The sequence below is a fragment of the Meles meles genome, chromosome 6 (assembly GCF_922984935.1).
Source record: "Meles meles chromosome 6, mMelMel3.1 paternal haplotype, whole genome shotgun sequence".
In the NCBI taxonomy this organism is placed as follows: Eukaryota; Metazoa; Chordata; class Mammalia; order Carnivora; family Mustelidae; genus Meles; species Meles meles.
In genome coordinates this window covers 17770992-17795583 of record NC_060071.1, presented here as the reverse complement: position 1 = coordinate 17795583, position 24592 = coordinate 17770992, and the positions used below count along the sequence as shown (strand labels likewise).

General features: G+C 41.8%; 1 protein-coding gene across 3 annotated transcripts in view; it reads left to right on the top strand.

The window, feature by feature from the left end:
- Positions 1–24592, top strand: part of TTC23 (tetratricopeptide repeat domain 23) — a 117812-nt gene that overhangs the window by 17985 nt on the left and 75235 nt on the right. For all 3 annotated transcript variants that reach the window (XM_046007036.1, XM_046007035.1, XM_046007034.1), the window contains exons 2-5: positions 7956–8155; positions 18825–18948; positions 22341–22491; positions 22909–23034. In XM_046007036.1, the coding sequence (XP_045862992.1) occupies positions 7976–8155; positions 18825–18948; positions 22341–22491; positions 22909–23034 (581 nt within the window). In that variant the 5' untranslated portion in view covers positions 7956–7975. The remainder of the gene's footprint in view (positions 1–7955; positions 8156–18824; positions 18949–22340; positions 22492–22908; positions 23035–24592) is intronic.

Genomic DNA, 24592 nt, shown 5'->3' with positions numbered 1-24592 from the left:
ATCACTATGTTTGTATCTTTAGGGTAAATACCCAGTAGTGCAATTGCTGGGTCATAGGGTAGTTCTATTTTCAACACTTTGAGGAACCTCCAAGCTGTTTTCCAGAGTGGCTGCATCAGCTTGCATTCCCACCAACAGTGTAGGAGGGTTCCCCTTTCTCCACATCCTCTCCAGCATCTGTCATTTCCTGACTTGTTAATTTTAGCCATTCTGACTGGAGTGAGGTGATATCTCATTGTTGTTTTGATTTGTAGTTCCCTGATGCCGAGTGACGTGGAGCACTTTTTCATGTGTCTGTTGGCCATCTGGATGTCTTCGTTGCAGAAATGTCTGTTCATGTCCTCTGCCCATTTCTTGATTGGATTGTTTGTTCTTTGGGTGTTGAGTTTGCTACGTTCCTTATAGATTTTGGACACTAGCCCTTTATCTGATATGTCGTTTGCAAATATCTTCTCCCATTCTGTCAGTTGTCTTTTGGTTTTGTTAACTGTTTCCTTTGCTGTGCAAAAGCTTTTGATCTTGATGAAATCCCAATAGTTCATTTTTGCCCTTGCTTCCCTTGCCTTTGCCGTTGTTCCTAGGAAGATGTTGCTACGGCTGAGGTCGAAGAGGTTGCTGCCTGCATTCTCCTCAAGGATTTTGATGGATTCCTTTCTCACATTGAGGTCCTTCATCCATTTGGAGTCTATTTTCGTGTGTGGTGTAAGGAAGTGGTCCAATTTCATTTTTCTGCATGTGGCTGTCCAATTTTCCCAGCACCATTTATTGAAGAGGCTGTCTTTTTTCCATTGGACATTCTTTCCTGCTTTGTCGAAGATTAGTTGACCATAGAGCTGAGGGTCTATTTCTGGGCTATCTATACTGTTCCATTGATCTATGTGTCTGTTTTTGTGCCAGTACCATACTGTCTTGATGATGACAGCTTTGTAATAGAGCGTGAAGTCCAGAATTGTGATGCCACCAACTTTGGCTTTCTTTTTCAATATTCCTTTGGCTATTCGAGGTCTTTTCTGGTTCCATATAAATTTTAGGATTATTTGTTCCATTTCTTTGAAAAAAATGGATGGCATTTTGATAGGGATTGCATTAAATGTGTAGATTGCTTTAGGTAGCATAGACATTTTCACAATATTTATTCTTCCAATCCAGGAGCATGGAACATTTTTCCATTTCTTTGTGTCTTCCTCAATTTCGTTCATGAGTACTTTATAGTTTTCTGCATATAGGTTCTTAGCCTCTTTGGTTAGGTTTATTCCTAGGTATCTTATAGTTTTGGGTGCAATTGTAAATGGGATTGACTCCTTAATTTCTCTTTCTTCTATCTTGTTGTTGGTGTACAGAAATGCAACTGATTTCTGTGCATTGATTTTATATCCTGACACTTTACTGAATTCCTGTACAAGTTCTAGGAGTTTTGGAGTGGAGTCTTTTGGGTTTTCCACATATAGTATCATATCATCTGCGAAGAGTGATAGTTTGACTTCTTTGCTGATTTGGATGCCTTTAATTTCTTTTTGTTGTCTGATTGCTGAGGCTAGGACTTCTAATACTATGTTGAATAGCAGTGGTGATAATGGACATCCCTGCCATGTTCCTGACCTTAACGGAAAAGCTTTCAGTTTTTCTCCATTGAGAATGATATTTTCATAGATGGCTTTAATAATATTGAGGTATGTGCCCTCTATCCCTATGCTTTGAAGAATTTTGATCAGGAAGGGATGCTGTACTTTGTCAAATGCTTTATCAGCATCTATTGAGAGTATCATATGGTTCTTGTTCTTTCTTTTATTAATGTGTTCTATCACATTGATTGATTTGCCGATGTTGAACCAACCCTGAAGCCCTGGAATAAATCCCACTTGATCGTGGTGAATAATCCTTTTAATGTACTGTTGAATCCTATTGGCTAGTATTTTGGTGAGAATTTTTGCATCTGTCTTCATCAAGGATATTGGTCTGTAGTTCTCTTTTTTGGTGGGATCCTTGTCTGGTTTTGGGATCAAGGTGATGCTGGCCTCATAAAATGAGTTTGGAAGTTTTCCTTCCATTTCTATTGTTTGGAAGAGTTTCAGGAGAATAGGAATTAGTTCTTCTTTAAATGTTTGGTAGAATTCACCTGGGAAGCCATCTGGCCCTGGGCTTTTGTTTGTTTGGAGATTTTTGATGACTGTTTCAATCTCCTTACTGGTTATGGGCCTGTTCAGGTTTTCTATTTCTTTCTGGTTCAGTTGTGGTAGTTTATATCTCTCTAGAAATGCATCCATTTCTTCCAGATTGTCCAATTTGTTGGCGTAGAGTTGCTCATAGTATGTTCTTATAATTGTCTGTATTTCTTTGGTGTTAGTTGTGATCTCTCCTCTTTCATTCATGATTTTATTGATTTGGGTCCTTTCTCTTTTCTTTTTGATGAGTCTGGCCAGGGGTTTATCAATCTTATTGATTCTTTCAAAGAACCAACTCCTAGTTTCATTGATTTGTTCTATTGTTTTTTTGGTTTCTATTTCATTGATTTCTGCTCTGATCTTTATGATTTCTCTTCTCCTGCTGGATTTAGGGTTTCTTTCTTGTTCTTTCTCCAGCTCCTTTAGGTGTAGGGTTAGGTTGTGTACTTGAGACCTTTCTTGTTTCTTGAGAAAGGCTTGTACCACTATATATTTTCCTCTCAGGACTGCCTTTGCTGTGTCCCACAGATTTTGAACCGTTGTGTTTTCATTATCATTTGTTTCCATGAATTTTTTCAATTCTTCTTTAATTTCCTGGTTGACCCATTCATTCTTTAGAAGGATGCTGTTTAGTCTCCATGTATTTGGGTTCTTTCCAGCTTTCCTCTTGTGATTGAGTTCTAGCTTCAGAGTATTGTGGTCTGAAAATATGCAGGGAATGATTCCAATCTTTTGATACCGGTTGAGACCTGATTTGTGACCCAGGATGTGGTCTATTCTGGAGAATGTTCCATGTGCACTAGAGAAGAATGTATATTCTGTTGCTTTGGGATGAAATGTTCTGAATATATCTGTGATGTCCATCTGGTCCAGTGTGTCATTTAAGGCCTTTATTTCCTTGTTGATCTTTTGCTTGGATGATCTGTCCATTTCAGTGAGGGGAGTGTTAAAGTCCCCTACTATTATTGTATTATTATTGATGTGTTTCTTTGATTTTGTTATTAATTGGTTGATATAGTTGGCTGCTCCCACGTTAGGGGCATAGATATTTAAAATGGTTAGATCTTCTTGTTGGACAGACCCTTTGAGTAGGATATAGTGTCCTTCCTCATCTCTTATTACAGTCTTTGGCTTAAAATCTAATTGATCTGATATAAGGATTGCCACCCCAGCTTTCTTCTGATGCCCATTAGCATGGTAAATTGTTTTCCACCCCCTCACTTTAAATCTGGAGGTGTCTTCGCTTCTAAAATGAGTTTCTTGTAGGCAACATATTGATGGGTTTTGTTTTTTTTAATCCATTCTGATACCCTGTGTCTTTTGATTGGGGCATTTAGCCCATTAACATTCAGGGTAACTATTGAGAGATATGAATTTAGTGCCATTATTAGCCTGTAAGGTGACTGCTACTGTATATTGTCTCTATACCTTTCTGATCTACTATTTTTAGGCTCTCTCTTTGCTTAGAGGACCCCTTTCAATATTTCCTATAGAGCTGGTTTGGTGTTTGCAAATTGTTTCAGTTTTTGTTTGTCCTGGAAGCTTTTTATCTCTCCTTCTATTTTCAATGATAGCCTAGCTGGATAGAGTATTCTTGGCTGCATGTTTTTCTCGTTTAGTGCTCTTAATGTATCATGCCAGCTCTTTCTGGCCTGCCAGGTCTCTGTGGATAAGTCTGCTGCCAATCTAATATTTTTCCATTGTATATTACAGACTTCTTTTCCCGGGCTGCCTTCAGGATTTTCTCTTTGTCACTAAGACTTGTAAATTTTACTATTAGGTGACGGGGTGTGGACCTATTCTTGTTGACTTTGAGGGGGGTTCTCTGCTCCTCCTAGATTTTGATGCTTGTTCCCTTTGCCATATTGGGAAAATTCTCTCCAATAATTCTCTCCAATAGACCTGCTCCCCTCTCTCTTTCTTCTTCTTCTGGAATCCCAATTATTCTAATGTTGTTTCGTCTTATGGTGTCACTTATCTCTCGAATTCTCCCCTCGTGGTCCAGTAGCTGTTTGTCCCTCTTTTGCTCGGCTTCTTTATTCTCTGTCATTTGGTCTTCTATATCACTAATTCTTTCTTCTGCCTCATTGATCCTAGCAGTGAGAGCCTCCATTTTTGATTGCACCTCATTAATAGCTTTTTTGATTTCAACTTGGTTAGATTTTAGTTCTTTAATTTCTCCAGAAAGGGCTTTTATATCTCCAGAGAGGGTTTCTCTAATATCTTCCATGCCTTTTTCAAGCCCAGCTAGAACGTTCAGAATCGTCATTCTGAACTCTTGATCTGACATATTACCAATGTCTGTGTTGATTAGGTCCCTAGCCTTCGGTACTGCCTCTTGTTCTTTTGTTTGTGGTGATTTTTTCCGCCTTGTCATTTTGTCCAGATAAGAGGATATGAAGGATCAAATAAAATACTAAAAGGGTGGACAAGACCCCAGAAAAAAGCGCTGTAACCAAATCAGAAGAGACCCCAAATTATGGGGAATAGAAAGGGGATAAAAAGAGGTTCAGGAAAAAAAAAAAAAGAAAAAAATTTAAAAAAGAAAACAAATAAGAAAAAATATAAAAAAGAAAGAAAAAATATATATTTTAGATAAACTAGTCAAAAAATGTTAAAAAAGAAAAGGGTAAAAGTTTTAAAAAATTTAGCAGAAGAAGAAAAAGAAAGAGAAAGAAATTGAAAAAAAAAATTGAATAAACCACAAGACTAAAGAATCATCGGGAGAAAGCCATGAGTTCTGTGCTTTGCTTTCTCCTCCTCTGGAATTCCGCTGCTGTCTTAGGTATTAAACCTGCTTTCCTTGATATATGAACTTCGTCCTGGCTGGATATTTTGTTGATCTTCTGGGGGAGGGGCCTGTTATAGTGACTCTCAAGTGTCTTTGCCCGAGGCGGGATTGCACCGCCCTTACTGGGGGCCGGACTAAGTAATCCGCTCAGGTTCGCTTTTGGGAGCTTCTGTTCCCTGAACGCTTTCTGTAGAGTTCCGGAGGATGGGAATGAAAATGGCGGCCTCCTAGTCTCTGGCCCGGAGGACCCGAGACCCGGGGGCCCCACTCCTCAGTGTGCCCCCAGAGGACAGCACCCAATCACTCCCGTATCCCCAGCCTCCAGCCGCGCTCGGAGCTCACCCAGCCCGCGACCAGCTCAAGGTAACGCCAAGCTGAGAGTTCAGTCCTCGGCTCTGTCTCTGCAGCCGGCTTCTCTGTTCTAATACCTGCGAGCTCTGCGAAACTCCGATACCCCCGATCCTTCTGTGACCCTGCAGGACCTGGGGCCACGCTGACCCCGCGTGGGCTTCACCCCAGTTTATCCTCTGGAGCAATGTCCCTCAGTGGAACAGACTTTTAAAAGTCCTAATTTTGTGCTCCGTTCCTCTGCCACTTGCCGGGAGCCAGCCCCTCCCCCCGCGGTCTATCTTCCCGTCGTTTTAGATTCACTTCTCCGCCTGTCCTACCTTTCAGAAAGTGGTTGATTTTCTGTTTCTAGAGTTGCTGTTCTTCTTCTCCTCGATCTCCCATTGGATTTGTAGGTGTTTGCAATGTTTAGATAAGCTATCGAGCTGATCTCCTGCTACCTGATGTAGTCTCAGCCTGCTACTTCTCCACCATCTTTTTTTTTTAATTATTATTATTTTTTTAATATTTTATTTATTTGACAGAGAGAAATCACGACTAGGCAGAGAGGCAGGCAGAGAGAAAGGAGGAAGCAGGCTCCCTGCAGAGCAGAGAGCCCGATGTGGGGCTCGATCCCAGGAACCTAAGATAATGACCTGAGCCGATGGCAGAGGCTTTAACCCACTGAGCCACCCAGGCGCCCTACTTCTCCACCATCTTGACTCTCTCCTGTACCTTGGTTTTAAGGAATTTGGTTATGCTGTGTTTTGGTGTAGTTTTCTCTGTTTCTTGTGTGTAATGCTCATTTTACTTCTTGGATCTCCAGATTTTTGCTTTTCCTCAAGTCTGGAAAATTTGGGGCTGTTATTTCTTCAAATATTTTTTCTGTCCCTGCTACAGTCTGCTTTCCTATAGAGACTCAAATTATATATATTAGGCAATTTGAAGTTGTTTCATAGCTTATGATTTTTTTAGATCGTTTCTATTGCTAAATCTACAAGTTCAGTCATCTTTTCATCTGTAATATCTATTCTGTTATTAATCCCATCTAGTCTATTTTTCATCTCACATGTAATTTTCATATCTAGAAGTTGAATTTCAGCCTTTTAATGTTTTCTGTGTCTCCACTTAATTGTTTAAACATATGGAATACAATTATAATAACTACGTTAATACTCTTTTCTACTAATTTAACATCTGTGTCAATTCTGGGTTTTGAGTGATTCATTATTGTTCTCATTATGGCCCAGGTTTTCCTGTCCCTTTGCATGCCTAGTAATCTTTGATTAGATGTCAAATTTTGTGAATTTTCCCTTGTTGCATGCTAGCTATTTGTATGTCCTATACATCCTTGAGTTTTGTCTTCTGGGGCAGTTAAGTTACTTAGAAATAGGCTGATCCTTCTAGGTCTTATTGTTATGCTTTGTTAGGTGAGTCTAAGTAGTGCTCAGTCTAGGGGTAGTAATTTCACACTATGGAAACAAAACCTCTCTGAGTGCTTTACCCAATGCATTATGAATTATGAGTTTTCCAGTCTGTTTGGTGGGAACAGGCATTGCCAGCCCTGTGTGAATGCCAGACACTGTTCCTTTCAATATTATTAGGAGGATTCTTTTCCCAGACTCAAATATTTTTCTTATCAATCAGTATTTTCTCTCCATGTTGTAAGGATCCCTCTGCTAATCACAGGACCCTCTCTCTGTGCATCTCCAGCCTGTCCAGTAATCTATCCTATGAACTCTAGCTACCTATTCTCCCCAGATCCTCAGCTCTAGTTTCTCAGCTCAGAGTCTACCTGGTTACTTCTGTGTTTCTGCTCCTTGCATGTCCTAGAAACTTTCTCAAAGCAATAAGCTGGGGTAATTGTGGGTCTCACTTTGTTTCTTTTTTCCATGATCACATCTGATATCCTATCTCTCTCTTTTTTTTTATTTTTAGATTTTCCTTATTTATTTGACAGAGAGAGATCACAAGTAGATAGAGAGGCAGGCACAGAGAGAGGAAGGGAAGCAGGCTCCCTGCTGAGCAGAGAGCCCGATGTGGGACTCGATCCCAGGACGCCGAGATCATGACCTGAGCCGAAGGCAGTGGCTTAACCCACTGAGCCACCCAGGTGCCCCTGATATCCTATCTCTTGAAAACCATTGTTCCATAACGTCTTTGTCTGGTGTGTGTGTGTGTGTGTGTGTGTGTGTGTGTGTGTGTGTGTGTGTGTTGGTTGGTTGGCTATTTCAGGCAAGAGAATAAATCTTGTACCTATTACCCCATCTTGACGAGAAGTAAAAGTTATTAAATAATAATAACTTATTAAGTTATTCCTTATTAAAGTAATTGTTTCACTGCTTCAAGGTCAATTGGGGTTCAGGGTATATAATCTGGGTTCTTCAAGAGTTGTTTGGACTTTCTCAATTTCTCCTGTGTATACATGTATAAAATACGTGTATTTTAATGAACAAGGAATGTTTGGTTTAGTTAAAATTGGAAATCAGCCTGATAGTTTTACAAAGAAGTTAGTACTACTTATCAGGACCTTTTTGGATGGAGTGCTACTAATTTCAAAGAACTCATGGGTAGAGTGTTGGAATTTTCTTAGATTTAGCATCAGTTTCGAAAAATGCATATTTGTCTAAGTAAGTATGGAAATTACCATTTAACACCCTTATTTTCTTATTTAGAGGACAATGTATATAAAAATATGCAAGAATCAAAGGAAACCCCCATATCCAATCACCTAGATGAAATTGTTGCAGCTGTCAGTGTAACGCCTAGAAAGAAGATCCAAAACAAGCTGCCTCAGACAGCGCTATTCCAACCTCCTCGAGAGAAACTCCACCATTGTGAAGAGAAAGCGAAGTCCTATTCTAGCAGTCATGAGGTAAGGACCCTTCCTTTTCTATGCCTGCACTCGGGTAACTGATGAGAGTTTAGGTTACATTTCTAGACTCGGGAGTTTGGTACAAGAGAGTATACAGAGTAACGAGTGGGTGTAGCCCCTCCAGGCTCCAGGCACAGCGCTTGGCACAGTCAGCATTATACTTGCTGAATGAATGCTGAAATGAACAAACATGGTTTATCCTGACCTTCAGCGAGTGTATACTAGACCAATTGGTTGTAGGTTTGACTTCCTGGAGTCTTTTTCCACCGGCGTGTACATAGTTCCTGAGTTCCCCCTAGTGCCGGGTCTAGGCACTGCAATAGAACACAAAGGTGGAACTTCTACAGAGTTTAACAATTCTTACATTCTTGATCTTCTTGTTTTCCACATACATCGTTCCCATTCTGCCCTCAGAGTTTTGCTTATTCGCTCCCTCATTCAATATGCGTTCCTCTACCACCACTTACGTGGCGGGTCCTGTTTGGGGTTGGGCGTGTGGCTCTTGATTTTGGCTCCGGGCTTCTGGCTCCTTGCTCAGCGAGGAGTGGGCTGGAGAGTCTCTCTCTCCCACTGCCCCTCCCCACTCAAATAAATAAATAAATCTTTAAAAAATAACAACCCCAGCAAGGAATTTTAAGAGCCTGAACTGTAACAGAGGCAGCTGCGATGCTGAGATACAACAGGAATTTGGAAATGTGAATCACGGAGGCGATGAAAGGGCTGTGGAGTCCAGAACCAATCATTGGGGGAGGGGGTGAATCCAGTTCATGACTTAGCTCTGAGCCTGCTTGGTGATGGGATCCTTGCCAGTGCGTTTGCCTAATTGTGATGACTACAGGATGAAGAGCAGGATTATGGAGAGGAGACATGAATTTGGTTTTGAACATGGACTTAATCATTATCCAACCCGTATTTGTTCAGTATCCACTATGTGCCAGGCTCTGTGCGAAGTACACAGTAGGTTGGCAGCCTTTCTCCCCCCAGATCTGCAAGAGAATTAAGCCTTAATTCTTAAGGCTTAATTAAGAAGCCTTAGTTAGGGGTGCCTTGGTGGTTCAGTGGGTTAAAGCCTCTGCCTTTAGCTCAGGTCATGATCCCAGAGTCCTGGGATCAGGCCCCTCATCGGGCTCTCTGCTCAGCAGGGAGCCTGCTGCCTCCTCTCTCTCTGCCTGCTTCTCTGCCTGCTTGTGATCTCCATCTGTCAAATAAATAAATAAAATCTTAAAAAAAAAAAGAAGAAGAAGAAGCCTTAATTAGGCAGTTGCAATCAGCATTGTAAATACACGAGCAAGACAGAAGTTGTGACATTAAGGAAAGAGGAGGGGCCTGGCTGTGAAGAGGGAACATATGAGCTGAGACCTTAGGAAGGGAAGGAGCCAGCATGGAGGAGTTAAGGGAAAAGAGTTCCAGGGAGAGGGAACAGCACATGTAAAGTATCTGAGGTGGCCACGGGTGTGACGTGTTTGCAGTGAAAGAGGGGACTACGGTCTGACGTAAAACAGGTGTAGAGAGAGAGCTTTCACTTAGGACCTTGCAGATACTGGCTGAGGGTCCTGGGAGGCCTTAAAAGTGTTTGCAGAAAAGTATTATCATGATGTAATTGGCTTATAAAAATATCCATTTTTTTTGTACTTTTAAAAAATATTTTCAGATTTACAGGAAAGTCCCCAAGATTCACCAGTTAACATTTGCTTTATTTCTCTGTGTGCATGTCATTATTTTTCTGTCTGAGAGTAAATTACAGATATTACTGTCTTTTACCCCCTGAATACGTTAGAGGATACTCTCCAGGTAACAACCATCCAACAATTAAAGTTAGGAAACTAATATTGGTATGATATTGTCATGTAATCTACAAACCTTATCCATACTTCTCGAAGTATCTCAGTCATGTCTTTGGCAGGAAAAAAAAATCAGACAGATCCATGCTTTGCTCCATAAATTCATGTGGGATACAGTTATCAAGACTTTTTAGCCTTTGTCGATCTACTAGAATGGTTCTTTTTTTTTTTTTATTTTTTTTTAAATTTTTTTTTCTTTTTTTACAGATAGAGAGAGAGAGAGAGAGAGAGATTACAAGTAGGCAGAGCAGCAGCCAGAGAGGGGAGGAAGCAGGCTCCCTGCCAAGCAGAGAGCCCGATACGGGGCTTGATCCCAGAGACCCTGAGATCATGACCTGAGCTGAAGGCAGAGGCTTAACCCACTGAGCCACCCAGGCGCCCCTACTAGAATGGTTCTTTAGCCTGTCTTTGTCTTTAATGATCTTGATATTTTTGGGGAAAGTACTGCATTCTTCTGTTCTGGCTAGACATTTATTTCTCACAGTTTGGGAGACCAGAAGTTCAAGATCAGGGTGCCGGTAGGGTTGGTGTCTGGTGGGAGCTCTGCCCTTGAGTTGTAGATGGCTGCCTTCTTGCCATGTGCTCATGTGGCCTCTCTGGGGGGGGAGGGAGGAGGTGGGATAAAGGGGAAGAGAAAGGCATCTGTTCTTATAAGGACACTAATCCTGTTGGATCGTGGTGCCACATTTATGACCTCATTTAACCTTAATTACTTCCTTAGAGGCCCTATCTCCATGCCACCTTGGGGGCATATGTTGAACATGAATTTGGCCCGGCCCTAACAAGTGCACTCCAATTCTTTTATACAAAATCTCTCAAATTGTTTTGGTCATGTGTTTCCTTCTGAATAGATGCAGGTTATTCCTTTGTGGCCAGAGTCCCACAGACATGACCTGGGGGCCTTAGTGCATCATAGTGGGAGGCATACAGTGTCCTCTTGTCTCCTTACTCTGACGCTAACTTTGATCACTTGGCTAGACGCTGTCTGGCAGGTGACTTCTCTATGGAATTACTATTCTTCCCTTTGTAATGAATCAGTGTCTTGTGGGAAGATTCATCAAGACCCTGTATCTATCCTATTCCTCATTAAAACTTCACTCCCTAGTTTTAGCTTCCGTTAATGAGTCTTGCCTGAATCAGTTATTACTATGATATTTGTCAAATGGCGATTCCCTGACTTAGGCAGCCTTTCTGCATTTATGTGTTGGTGTTATTATAAGGAAGAGCTTTTCCTCCTTTGCACTTTGTTATTCCCTCGTTTATATCAGGTATGGGCTCAGGAAATTGTGTTTCAAATATGTTGCAATTCATTATCATCTCCAAAACTTAAATTGTCCCATATTTACCAGTATTGGCCCCTTCATGCTGGCTCCCTCCATGTCCTTGGTACATCCCCATTAATCCTTCCTAATTTTTAAAAATTTTTATTTATTTATTTATTTATTTATTTATTTATTTATTTGACAGGCAGAAATCACAAGTAGGCAGACAGAGAGGGGAAACAGGCTCTCTGCTGAGCTGAGCCCGATGTGGGGCTTGATCCCAGGACTCTGGGATCATGATCTGAGCTGAATGCAGAGGCTTTAACCCACTGAGCCACTCAGGTGCCCCATTCTTTCCTAATTTTTTCACATTCATCTGGCACTTTTCTTGCTCCAACTGTGGATTCAGGGACTCCTGTTTCCTCTTAGCAAAGAATAGTGCTTAGACACCAACATCTGGGTATTAAATACTCATTTTTAAATATATATGTGGCCAGACCAACTGATCATCAGAGCTGCATATTTTAATGTTAAGAAATTGGGGCACTTGGGTGGCTCAGTGGGTTAAAGCCTCTGCCTTCAGCTCAGGTCATGATCCCAGGGTCCTGGGATTGAGCCCCACATCGGGCTCTCTGCTCAGCAGGGAGCCTGCTTCCTTTCCCCTCTCCCTGCCTGCCTCTCTGCCTACTTGTGATCTATGTCTGTCAAATAAATAAATAAAATCTTTTTAAAAATAAAAAAGAAAGAAGTTTAAGAAATTGCAGGTATCCGAAGAACAGTGTTATGGAAAGAGCTCTGGATTTGGGTTCGGGGAGCTTGCTGTTGAGTTCTGACTCTACCGTTTGGTGGTAAATCCTCTCACCTCTCTGCGTTGACATTTCTTCTTTAAATTAAAGGCATCAGATTAGATTATTTCCAAGGCTCATCCCAGTTATGAAACTGCCTGCCTGCTTATACTTCTCTCCTCTCTACCTCCTCCCCATGCCTGTTGGATGCAGCCACTGGAACTGGCAGAATAAAGATCAGAAAGCCAAAGGGCCATTTGAACTTTGTGTTCTAGTAAGTAAGAAGGTGGAGGGAGGGCAGGCTGATCTTTTGTACCCCTGTCCCAGTTGTAGGTAATGAGGACCAAGGCTATGATGGGAGCAGGGGGCGGGGGTTAACTTTCAATCTATGTAGCCCCCTTCTTAGCAATCTGCAGTTGGGATAGACTCATTATCAGATCAGGTCCTCTCTCTTTCTGGTAGACTATCTGTCTAGACTTCCCACAGTTTTCATCTTTTCTTTCTTTTCCATACACTACTCATTTGCTGTCTCTCCATGGAAGCCATTCCCTTAACTCTGAGCATTAGCTGGGCTCTACCTGCCAAGAGAGAAGCCATTGCCAAGATGGCTCACGCCATCTGGTTAACTAATTGGCATCAGCTGTTGGTGCCTTTCTACCTGCGCCTCTCCGTGGGACCACTTAGGCTTCCTCATGGCATAGTGGTTAGGTTATTGTGTCATAACCAGATACCTCAGACTGGGTGGCTTCACCAACAGAAGTTTATTTCTTCAGAGTTCCAGAGGCTACAAGTCCAAGATCAAAGTGTTGGCAAGGTTGATGTCATTTGGAGGCTTAGCTTGCAGAGGGTGGCCTCTCGCTGTCCACACTTCTTTCTTTGTGCATGCCCTACCCTGGTGTCTCTTCCTCTTCCTATAAGGACATCAGTCATATTGGATTAGGGCTCTACCTTAATGACCTCATTTCACCTTACATCTTTAAAGACCTTCTCTTCAAAGTCTAGAAGATATAGTGGAAGAAGTTGTCTATGAAAATTTTCCCAATCTCACGAATGGAAACAACGTTCATGTACTAGAGGCAGAGAGATCTCCTCCCAAGATTTTAAATTCTCGAAAGTCCTCACGACACCTTATAGTTAGAGTGAGGAATTATGTTTCAAGAGAGACCCTCTTAAAAGCAGCTAGGACGTTACGCTGAAAAAATAAAATGGGAAAAAAAAAAAGCAGCTAGGACAAAAAAGCTCCTTACGTACAGAGGAAAGCCATTAGAATAATGTCATACCTTTCCACAGAGACCTGGCAAGCCAGGAAGGGCTGGCAAAATAAATTCAGAGTACTAAATGAGAAGAACATGCAACCAAGAATACTCTATCCAGCAAGACTGACATTTAAAATGGATGGAGAGATAAAGAGTTTCCAAGACCGGCAAGGCTTAAAAGACTATGCAACCACCAAGCCGACACTGCAGGAAATATTAAGGGGGGTCCTATAAAAGAGAAAAAATCCTAAGAATATCATTGAACAGAAATATAGAAACAATCTACAGACAGAAAGACTTCAAAGGCAACACGATGTCAATAAAAACCTATCTCTCAATAATCACTCTCAATGTGAATGGCCTAAATGCACCCATAAAACAACACAGGTTGCAGATTGGATAAAACGACAGGACCCATCCATATGTTGTCTACAAGAGACCCATTTTGAACCTAAGGATACATCCAGACTGAAAGTGAAGGGATGGAGAAGCATCTTTCATGCCAATGGGCCTCAAAAGAAGGCCGGAGTAGCGATTCTCATATCAGATAAATTAGATTTTAAACTAAAGACTGTAGTGAGAGATACAGAAGGACACTACATAATTCTTAAAGGGACTATCTGCCAAGATGATCTAACAATTGTGAATATCTATGCCCCCAATATGGGAGCACCCAATTACATAAGAAAACTATTAATCAAGATAAAGAGTCATATTGATATGAATACAATAATAGTAGGAGATCTTAATACGCCTCTCTCAGAAATAGATCAACGAAGCAGAAAATTAAAAAAGAAATAAGAGCATTGAATGAAACATTGGACCAGATGGACCTCATCGACATATACAGAACATTCCACCCTAAAAAAACAGAATACTCATTCTTCTCAAGTGCACATGGACCCTTCTCCAGAATAGACCACATACTGGGTCACAAAGCAGGACTCAACCGATACCAAAAGACTGACATTATTCCCCGCATATTCTCAGATCACAATGCTTTGAAACTGGAACTCAATCACAAGGAAAAGTTCAGAAGGAACTCAAACACCTGGAAGCTAAAGACCATCTTGCTTAAGAATGCTTGGATCAACCAGGAGATCAAAGATGAACTTAAACAATTCATGGAAACCAATGAGAATGAAGACACTTCGGTCCAAAACCTATGGGATACAGCAAAGGCGGTTCTAAGGGGGAAATACATAGCCATCCAAGCCTCCCTCAAAAACAGTGAAAAAATCCAGAATACACCAGCTGTCTCTACACCTTAAAGAACTGGAGAATCAACAACAAATCAAACCAACTCCACATGCAAGAAGGGAAATAATCAAGATTAGAGCAGAGATCAATGAGGTAGAAACGAGAGATACAGTAGAACGTATCAATGAAACTAGAAGCTGGTTTTTTGAAAGAATCAATAAGATCGATAAACCATTGGCCACACTAATCCAAAAGAAAAGAGAGAAAGCCCAAATTAATAAAATTATGAATGAAAAGGGAGAGATCACAACTAACACCAAGGAAATAGAAACAATCATCAGAAATTATTACCAACAGTTATATGCCAGTAAGCTAAGCAACCTAGATGAAATGGATGCATTCCTGGAAAACTACAAACTCCCAAAATTGAACCAGGAAGAAATTGACAACCTGAATAGACCGATATCTAGTAATGAGATTGAAGCAGTGATCAAAAACCTCCCAAAAAACAAGAGCCCAGGACCTGACGGATTCCCTGGGGAATTCTACCAAACTTTCAAAGAAGAAATAACACCAATTCTCCTGAAGCTGTTCCAAAAAATTGAAGCAGAAGGAAAACTTCCAGACTCTTTTTATGAAGCCAGCATTACCCTGATCCCCAAACCAGGCAAAGACCCTACCAAAAAGGAGAATTTCAGACCAATATCACTGATGAATATGGATGCAAAGATTCTCAACAAGATCCTAGCAAACAGGATCCAGCAGCACATTCAAAAGATTATCCACCATGACCAGGTGGGATTCATCCCTGGGTTGCAAGGTTGGTTCAACATTCACAAATCAATCAATGTGATAGAACAAATCAATAAGAGAAGAGAGAAGAACCACATGGTCCTCTCAATTGATGCAGAAAAAGCATTTGACAAAATCCAGCATCCGTTCCTGATGAAAACGCTTCAAAGTATAGGGATAGAGGGAACATTCCTGAACTTCATAAAATCTGTCTATGAAAGACCCACAGTAAATATCATCCTCAATGGGAAAAAGCTTGCAGCCTTCCCGTTGAGATCAGGAACACGACAAGGATGACCACTCTCACCACTCTTGTTCAACATAGTATTAGAAGTTCTAGCAACGGCAATCAGACAACAAAGAGAAATAAAAGGTATCCAAATTGGCAAGGAAGAAGTCAAACTCTCTCTCTTCGCAGATGACATGATTCTTTATATGGAAAACCCCAAAGACTCCACCCCCAAACTACTAGAACTCATACAGCAATTCAATAACGTGGCAGGATACAAAGTCAATGTACAGAAATCAGTGGCTTTCTTATACACTAACAATGAAAATACAGAAAGGGATATTAGAGAATCGATTCCATTTACTATAGCACCAAGAACCATAAGATACCTGGGAATAAACCTAACCAAAGAGGTAAAGGATCTGTACTCGAGGAACTACAGAACACTCATGAAAGAAACTGAAGAAGACACAAAAAGATGGAAGACTGTTCCATGCTCTTGGATTGGAAGAATAAACATTGTTAAAATGTCTATACTGCCTAGAGCAATCTATACTTTTAATGCCATTCCGATCAAAATTCCACCAGTATTTTTCAAAGAGCTGGAGCAAATAATCCTAAAATTTGTATGGAATCAGAAGAGACCCCGAATTGCTAAGGAAATGTTGAAAAACAAAAACAAAACTGGCAGCATCATGTTACCCGATTTCAAGCTTTACTACAAAGCTGTGATCACCAAGACAGCGTGGTACTGGCATAAAAACAGACACATAGACCAGTGGAATAAAGTGGAGAGCCCAGATATGGACCCTCAACTCTATGGTGAAATAATCTTCGACAAAACAGGAAAAAATATTCAATGGAAAAAAGACAGTCTCTTCAATAAATGGTGCTGGGAAAACTGGACAGCGATATGTAGAAGAATGAAACTCGACCATTCTCTTACACCGTACACAAAGATAAACTCGAAATGGATAAAAGACCTCAACGTGAGACAGGAATCTATCAGAATCCTAGAGGAGAACATAGGTAGTAACCTCTTCGATATCAGCCACAGCAACTTCTTTCAAGATATGTCTCCAAAGGCCAAGGAAACAAAAGCAAAAATGAACTTTTGGGACTTCATCAAAATCAAAAGTTTCTGCACAGCAAAGGAAACAGTCAACAAAACAAAAAGGCAACCCACGGAATGGGAGAAGATATTTGCAAATGACAGTACAGACAAAAGGTTGATATCCAGGATCTATAAAGAACTTCTCAAACTCAACACACACAAAACAGATCATCATATCCAAAAATGGGCAGAAGATATGAACAGACACTTCTCCAACGAAGACATACAAATGGCTATCAGACACATGAAAAAATGTTCATCATCACTAGCCATCAGGGAGATTCAAATTAAAACTACATTGAGATACCACCTGACACCAGTTAGAATGGCCAAAATTAGCAAGACAGGAAACAACGTGTGTTGGAGAGGATGTGGAGAAAGGGGAACCCTCTTCCACTGTTGGTGGGAATGCAAGTTAGTGCAGCCACTTTGGAGAACAGTGTGGAGACTCCTGAAGAAATTAAGAATAGAGCTTCCCTATGACCCTGCAATTGCACTGCTGGGTATTTACCCCAAAGATACAGATGTAGTGAAAAGAAGGGCCATCTGTACCCCAATGTTTATTGCAGCAATGGCTACAGTCGCCAAACTGTGGAAAGAACCAAGATGCCCTTCAACGGATGAATGGATAAGGAAGATGTGGTCCATATACACGATGGAGTATTATGCCTCCATCAGAAAGGATGAATACCCAACTTTTGTAGCAACATGGACGGGACTGGAAGAAATTATGCTGAGCGAAATAAGTCAAGCAGAGAGAGTCAAGTATCATATGGTCTCACTTATTTGTGGAGCATAACAAATAACATGGAGGACATGGGGAGATGGAGAGGAGAGGGAGTTGAGGGAAACTGGAAGGGGAGAAGAACCATGAGAGACTATGGACTCTGAAAAACAACCAGAGGGTTTTGAAGGGACGGGGCGGGGTGGGGGGGGTGGGAGGTTGAGGAACCAGGTGGTGGGTAATAGGGAGGGCACGTACTGCATGGAGCACTGGGTGTGATGCAAAAACAATGAACACTGTTATGCTGTAAATAAACAAATAAATGAATAAAAAAAAATGAGAAAAAAAAGGAAAAAAAAAAAAGACCTCTTCACATATCATCACATTCTGACGTACTTGGGGCTCCAACATTTGGGGTTGGGGGTGCATAATTCAGCGCATAACAAGTTCCAAATAGAAACAGAAAGCAGAAGCCTCTAGTTCCTTAAGACCTGAGCCCCCAAACCTGGCACCGCATCATTTCTTCCATATTCCATCAGCCCATCGTAAAGCCCAGATTCAAAGGAAAGGAGACACAGACCTCAGCCGCTGGATGGAAGGAGTCAGAGAACTCTGGAGTGATCTTTTAAAACTACCAGCCTTGCTGGGAGTGTATTGCTGCTCTGAGCTGACCTGAACCTGGAGAGGCCAGCTCCCTGTTCTCTTTGTCCCGATACCAAATGTAAATGGACTTCTCCCTCCTTTAATGAAATCTGTTCAGTCCTGCCAACCTCATTGCCGTGCTCTGTCCCAGGCTGCTAAGAAAGGTATTTGAGTTGAGAACCAGTGAGCGTTATTTGAAAACCCACTACCGACTTGCCCACTGGTTGCCTGAGCTGTAGCTGCTGTTCATAGCTGGGGAGCTAGAAACCCTAGGGAATAATGAGAAGTCTGCTCTAGTTTTTCCATGTCTTCTTGATTTATCATATTTTTCATAATGTACTCCAAGCTTAAATGTTTTAGAAATTGAAATTTAGGGACACCTGAGTGGCTCAGTGGGTTAAGCCTTTGCCTTCGGCTCAGGTCATGATCTCAGGGTCCTGGGATCGAGCCCCGCGTTGGGCTCTCAGCTCAGCGGGGAGCCAGCTTACCCCTCTCTCTCTCTGCCTGCCTTTCTGCCTACTTGTGATCTCTCTCTGTCAAATAAATAAATAAAATCTTTAAAAAAATAAAAAAGAAATTGAAATACACTGTAAATTTTATTTCTTTCTGCCATTTATTGTCTCTTTTACCCCAACTGATGAACAGCACCCACCCCCCCGCTCCAAAGACATCTTTGCCTGTTTTGTTCTCTGATGGACCTCAAGCGCTTACAACCATGTCCAGCACTCAGGAGGCACTCGGGAAATACACACGGGATCAAAGTGCAGGTTGACTCCGTGTTTTCGGTTGTCTGACTGGTAAAGCCCATTTTCTCTCCGTCGCAGTATAAACAGGCCATCCACGAGCTGGTGCGCTGTGTCGCACTGACCAGAATTTGCTATGGCGACTCCCATTGGAAACTGGCAGAGGCACACGTCAATCTGGCTCAGGGCTACCTCCAGCTGAAAGGTGAGTTCCTCACAGACCCGGGAGGATCACTCCTTGGGTTTCCACTCTTCCATGCAAATGTGACTCACAATTGCCTGGAAGGATTCATTAGGCTTTCTTGAATTGTCTCCTGTTCACACATTGAAGAGCCCTCTCCTTTCAGAAAGAGTCAGTAAGATTTTTTTTTTTTTTAAGATTTTATTTATTTGACAGACAGAGATCACAAGTAGGCAGAGAGGCAGACAGAGAGAGGAAGGGAAGCAGACTCCTCGCCGAGCAGAGAGCCCGATGTGGGGCTCGATCCCAGGGCCCTGAGGCAGAGGCCTAACCCACTGAGCCACCCAGGAGCCCCAGATTTTTTCTATGATCTCTAAAAAGAGAAGGAAGATTTGAGCCCTTTGGATGACTTTGGAGGACCCTTTTTTAAACATTTAAATTCAATTAATTAACATAGGATATATTACTGGTTTCAGAGATACAGGCCTGTGATTCATCAGTCTTTTCTTAACACCTGGTGCTCGTCACATCGCCTGCCCTCCTTCATGTCCATCACCCAGTTACCCCATCCTTCCATCCCCTTCCTCTCCAGCAACCCTCAGTTTGTTTCCTATGATTTAAGAGTCTCTTATGGTTTGTCTCCCTCTCCGGTTTCATCTTGTTTTATTTTTTTGGAGGACCCTTTTTTATGATCTTTAGGGATCATGGGAGAGAATTTGTTAGCTTGGAAGGCCGTGTAGAAGGGGCCCAGTGGAGTAGGGACCTAAAATAGGATCCATCCACATTTGTTTTGATGGAGAATCTCTTGTCTATACATGGCCCATCTCCTCCCCCATAAAAAAATACATAAACCAAGAGACTAAGTCAAGCCAGCAGTAAATAAAAGGTAATGTATCAGCTCATACAGCTTGAAAAGCCAAGGCCAAAAATTGCTGTGGACTTATTCGGATCCAGGAGTTCACACAATGTCATCAATTCTGTGTCTTTCCCTTATCCCACTGCTCGGCTCTGTTTCTCTCTGTGTGGACTTCAGGCTTAGCCAGGCTCTGCCCACATGACAGCAGCAAGGCTTGTGAAGCTTTAAACTTCCCTCGGCAGCATTCCCAGGACAGAAAGAACATCTTTCCACCCACATCTCAGGGTTTGGGGGTTCTAATTGGGCTGACTTGGATGGTATGTCAAGGGTGAGGAACAGTCTGATGGGCTAGATCTAGATCTGCCTTTTGGCTCCACACAATACTGGGGGACAGGTTGGCCTTGGTCAAATTGCATGAACTGAGTATGCAGGGACTCAGGTGTCCCTAAAAGAAAACAGGAAGGGGGATGGAGTCAGGGAGGGCAAAACAACAGGAGAGCATGTCCTCTCCATTCTGACTGCGCGTCCTAGGACGAGGTGGAAAGATTATGTCTCCATACTCCTTTCTTCAACTGAAAAGCAATGATAATGTTGATGGTGCCACTTTACCTTCCTACGACTGACCCAGTGAACACATAAAATAACAAGAAGTGGAAAACACCGCAATGCTCAGCACAGAATTACCACCCAATACATTTGGCTAAATCTGATTATCGACTGGTCCCACCTATTAGATCAAAGACTGTTGGAGCCAGAGGGGACCCTGGAGATCATCTAGTTCAAACCCTAACCCCTGGGAGGCCTGGGTGGCTCAGCTGGTTAAGCCGCTGCCTTCGGCTCAGGTCATGATCCCAGTGTCCCGGGATCGAGTCCCACATCGGGCTCCTTGCTCAACAGGGAGCCTGCTTCTCTCTCTGCCTCTGCCTGCTTGTGCTCTCTCTCTCTCTCTGACAAATAAATTAAAAAAAAACAAAAACCCTAACCCTTTCCTATAATTTCAGACTCAGAGGGAACGGGGAGCTGAAACAGCTTGCCACTATTTACATCGTTAGGAAGAAGATGATCCAAGACTCAGATTTTACACACCAGTACTGGTGGCCTGGCATCTGGGAATTCAAATGATGCTTTTCTTCCACAGCCTGCTACCTTTTTGCATGATAGTCTTTCTTTTTTAATTTAGAGTGAAAGCAGCCTCTACTCTTCATGAGGTCTTATTGAAAGCCAGGCACCATGCTAACCATCTCCCATGCATGTTCTCATTCATTGTTCATCACAGTCCTATGCGGGGCGTAATATTATCATCGCTATTTACAGTTGTGGAAGCTGAGGCTTCAGAATAAGTGGTGGTCAGGGAACTCATTCTGGGCACTTGGTTGTCAGAAGCCAGTGTTCTTAAACCTCAACCCACATGGCCTTGGGTAGACTGAGTTCCTTGAGGGAATGTACCAAAGTTGGTAATACGGTGTGCCATTATGTTTTGTCATATTGTATGCGTAATTGGCACTAGTAAATTTCACATAGGTTGATTACATGTGTGCTTTAAAAAAATTAGACAAAATTCTCTGAAGTAATGAGCGCTGGGTGTTGTATGCAGCTGATGAATCACTAAATTCTACCTCTGGAACTAATAATACTGTACACGTTAATTAAATTGAATTTAAACTAAACACTAAAACAAACAAACGGAAAAAAATTAGACAAAATTCTCTACGCGTTCCCACATGGAGAACATACCCTGGATTTTCTCCATCAGAAAATATAATCTTCTGTTTTATAGACACAGGAACAGAATTAATTTCATATATTTGGCAGCTTTTTTTTTTTTTTAGAGATTTGAGATACAATTTCATACAATGGAAAAATATAAGACCAGAGGTGTATGGATGTGGGCGGAAGAGAGGATGCTGGTGTGGGGGAGGAGGATAGGGCGTGCACTGAGGATTTAGTTCTTGGTAGTGATTATTTTTCTCTTTGTTCCACTTTGTTTCATGTTAGTCAATAACCATGTACAATTAAGAGATTGTAGCATATTAGCCCATTCGGTCATTGGAATCATATTTGTAAGTTTTTGTAGCTTGTCACTGTATTTGTATTACGTTAAAATACATCTCTGAAGTTATGATTAGAGATGGACGAGCAGAAGATTCAGAATTTTTAGTATTTCATTAAAGACCACTGTCACAAAGCCAGGATTAAAAAATTCATGAATATCTAATTTCCTGCCCAGAATGCTGTAGTCCTTGCATTCCATTTGTTTTCTTATAATTATTTAGAACCTCTTATATCTCTGATAATGGTAAGGTTTCAAAGTTGTTCAGTTCCCGCTTGCTCTGTTTACTTCTAAAAAGGCCATTTGGGGAAAGTTGTCTTATGTACTCAGTGGAAACCACTCTTTTGGTTTTTACAGTCAGGACAGTATTTCACGCTGTCCTGATCCATTTCTGTGTGTCTCTTGCCAATGCTTGAAGGAGACCTCGTTCGATTTCCCAGCCAGAGATAACTCTAGTCCCATCCCGCTGTCGTGAAATAGAAACTGAGACCTCTTTTTCTTTGTCTGCAGGACTCTCGCTGCAAGCAAGGCAACATGCGGAAAAAGCCAAAGAAATCCTTACCAACTCCATTGAGCCTCCCTATAACGACAACACAGATGTTTTCAAGTGTTCGATTGAGCTTTTCCATACCATGGGGAGAGCCTTACTCTCCCTTCAAAAGTATCCTTTTGTTTCTAATCTTTCCACCTAGAAAAAGCCTGCCATAGTGATTATATTTAATTTTCTTTCTTCTTCTTCTTCTTCTTTTTTTTTTTTTAGGATTTTATTTCTTTCTTTGAGATAGAGAAAAAGAGCAGGAGAGAGAGAGAGAGAGCACGAGCAGGGGGCAGAGGGGGAAGCAGACTCCCTGCTGAGCAGAGAGCCTGAAGCAGGGCTCGTGAGATCATGACCTGAGCCAAAGGAAGATGCTTAACCCACTGAGCCTCCCCTCCCCTGTTGCCCCTTTATTCTCAAGGCCAAATCAAAAAGTGACTGGTGGTTCAGGAAGGGTGATGGGAAGTTTAAGAGCCAAGGATGTCCAGGAACTGAGGGCCCAGAATCTAGAACCATGTGTGAAGTTTCCTGAACACAGCCCAGATATAAGGAAGCTTCGGAGAATTTGTCGAAGGCAGAGCGACTTGCAAAGGAGCTGCTACAGTGTGGAAGGATTATAAAGGAGGAATGGACAGAAATCCAAGCACGGATCAAATTGTCATCTGCACAGTAAGTTTCCAGTTTCGGCTGTTTTGAATACACGATGACCAGAGGTTCTCTGCCAGAAGAATCTTCTTCAGGCAGAAGGAGCTTCCCCCATGATGCGGTGTCCGTGGCTTCCCTGTGGCCATTGTCCAGAAGCAAAAGAGGACCATGGTCATGTCACATGACCACATGCCACAACCAAGGCACGTACATCAGTGACACTTTATTTTTCATAAGATATTATTTATTTATTGCTGTGAGAGAGAGCACAGAAGGAAAGGGAGAAGCAGGCTCCCCCCAGGACCCTGAGATCATGACCTGAGCTGAAGCACCCGAAAGAGCCACCCAAGCACCCCCTCCTCTGTGTTTAAATCACCGTGTATTTCATACCACAGAGATAAACAAGATATTTATAATATGCATAACTAGGAGAGAGCTCATATCTAGAATCTGTAAAGAACTGCTACATATCAATAAAACTGAGACAAGCGACTGCATAGAAAAGTGAGCAAGAGACTTCACAAAAAAAGGATGCCCACACAGGTAATAAGCATATTAAATGTTCTACCTCATCAGTCCTCAGGGAAGTGAAAATTAAAGTCATGAGCTGCTACTACAGCTCCACTAGAATGACTAAATTTTTTAAAAATCTTTTTGTTATTATGTTCGGCTAGCCAACATATAATAATACATCATTAGTTTTTGGTGTAGTGTTCAATGATTCATTAGTTGCATATAACACCCAGTGCTCATCACCACACGTGCCCTCCTGAATACCCATTATCCGGTCACCCCATCCTCCCACCCCCGCCTCCCCTCTGTAACCCTCCGTCTGGTTCCCAGAGTCGAGAGTCTCTCATGGTTTGTCTCCGTCTCTGATTTCTTCCCATCTAGTTTTCCCTCCTTTGCCCTGTTGTCCTCCATGCTATTCCTTATGTTCCACATAGGAGTGAAACCATATGATAACTGTCTTTCTCTGCTTGACTTATTTCACTTAACATAATCTTTTCCAGTTCCATCCATGTTGATGCAAATGGTGGGTATTCATCCTTTCTGATGGCTGAGTAATATTCCATTGTGTATATGGACCACATCTTTATCCATTCATCTGTTGAAGGGCATCTCGGCTCCTTCTGCAGTTTGGCTATTGTGGATGTTGCTGCTATAAACACCAGGGTGCGTGTGCCCCTGACTTTCACTGTCTGTATCTTTGGGGTAAACACCTAGAAGTGCAATTGCTGAGTCATAAGGTTGGCTAAAGTTTTTTGAAAGACTGATAATATCAAGTGTTGGTAAGGATGTCAGGGTCTCAAATACTTTCTCATATGTTGTCCTTTAGAATATATTTGGTATAACTGCTTTGGAAAACTGGCTTTATCTTCAAAATCTGAATGTTCATCTACTCTGTGACATAGCAGTTTCCCATAAATAGAACAGAAATGCACACATATGTTCACCGAAAGACAGCCAAGAATGTCCAAAGCTACGTTATTTGTAATAGCCGAGAATCAGAAACAACTCAACTGTTCATCAAAAGCAGAATAGATAAAATTGTGATCTGTTCATACAAAGGAAATGATCA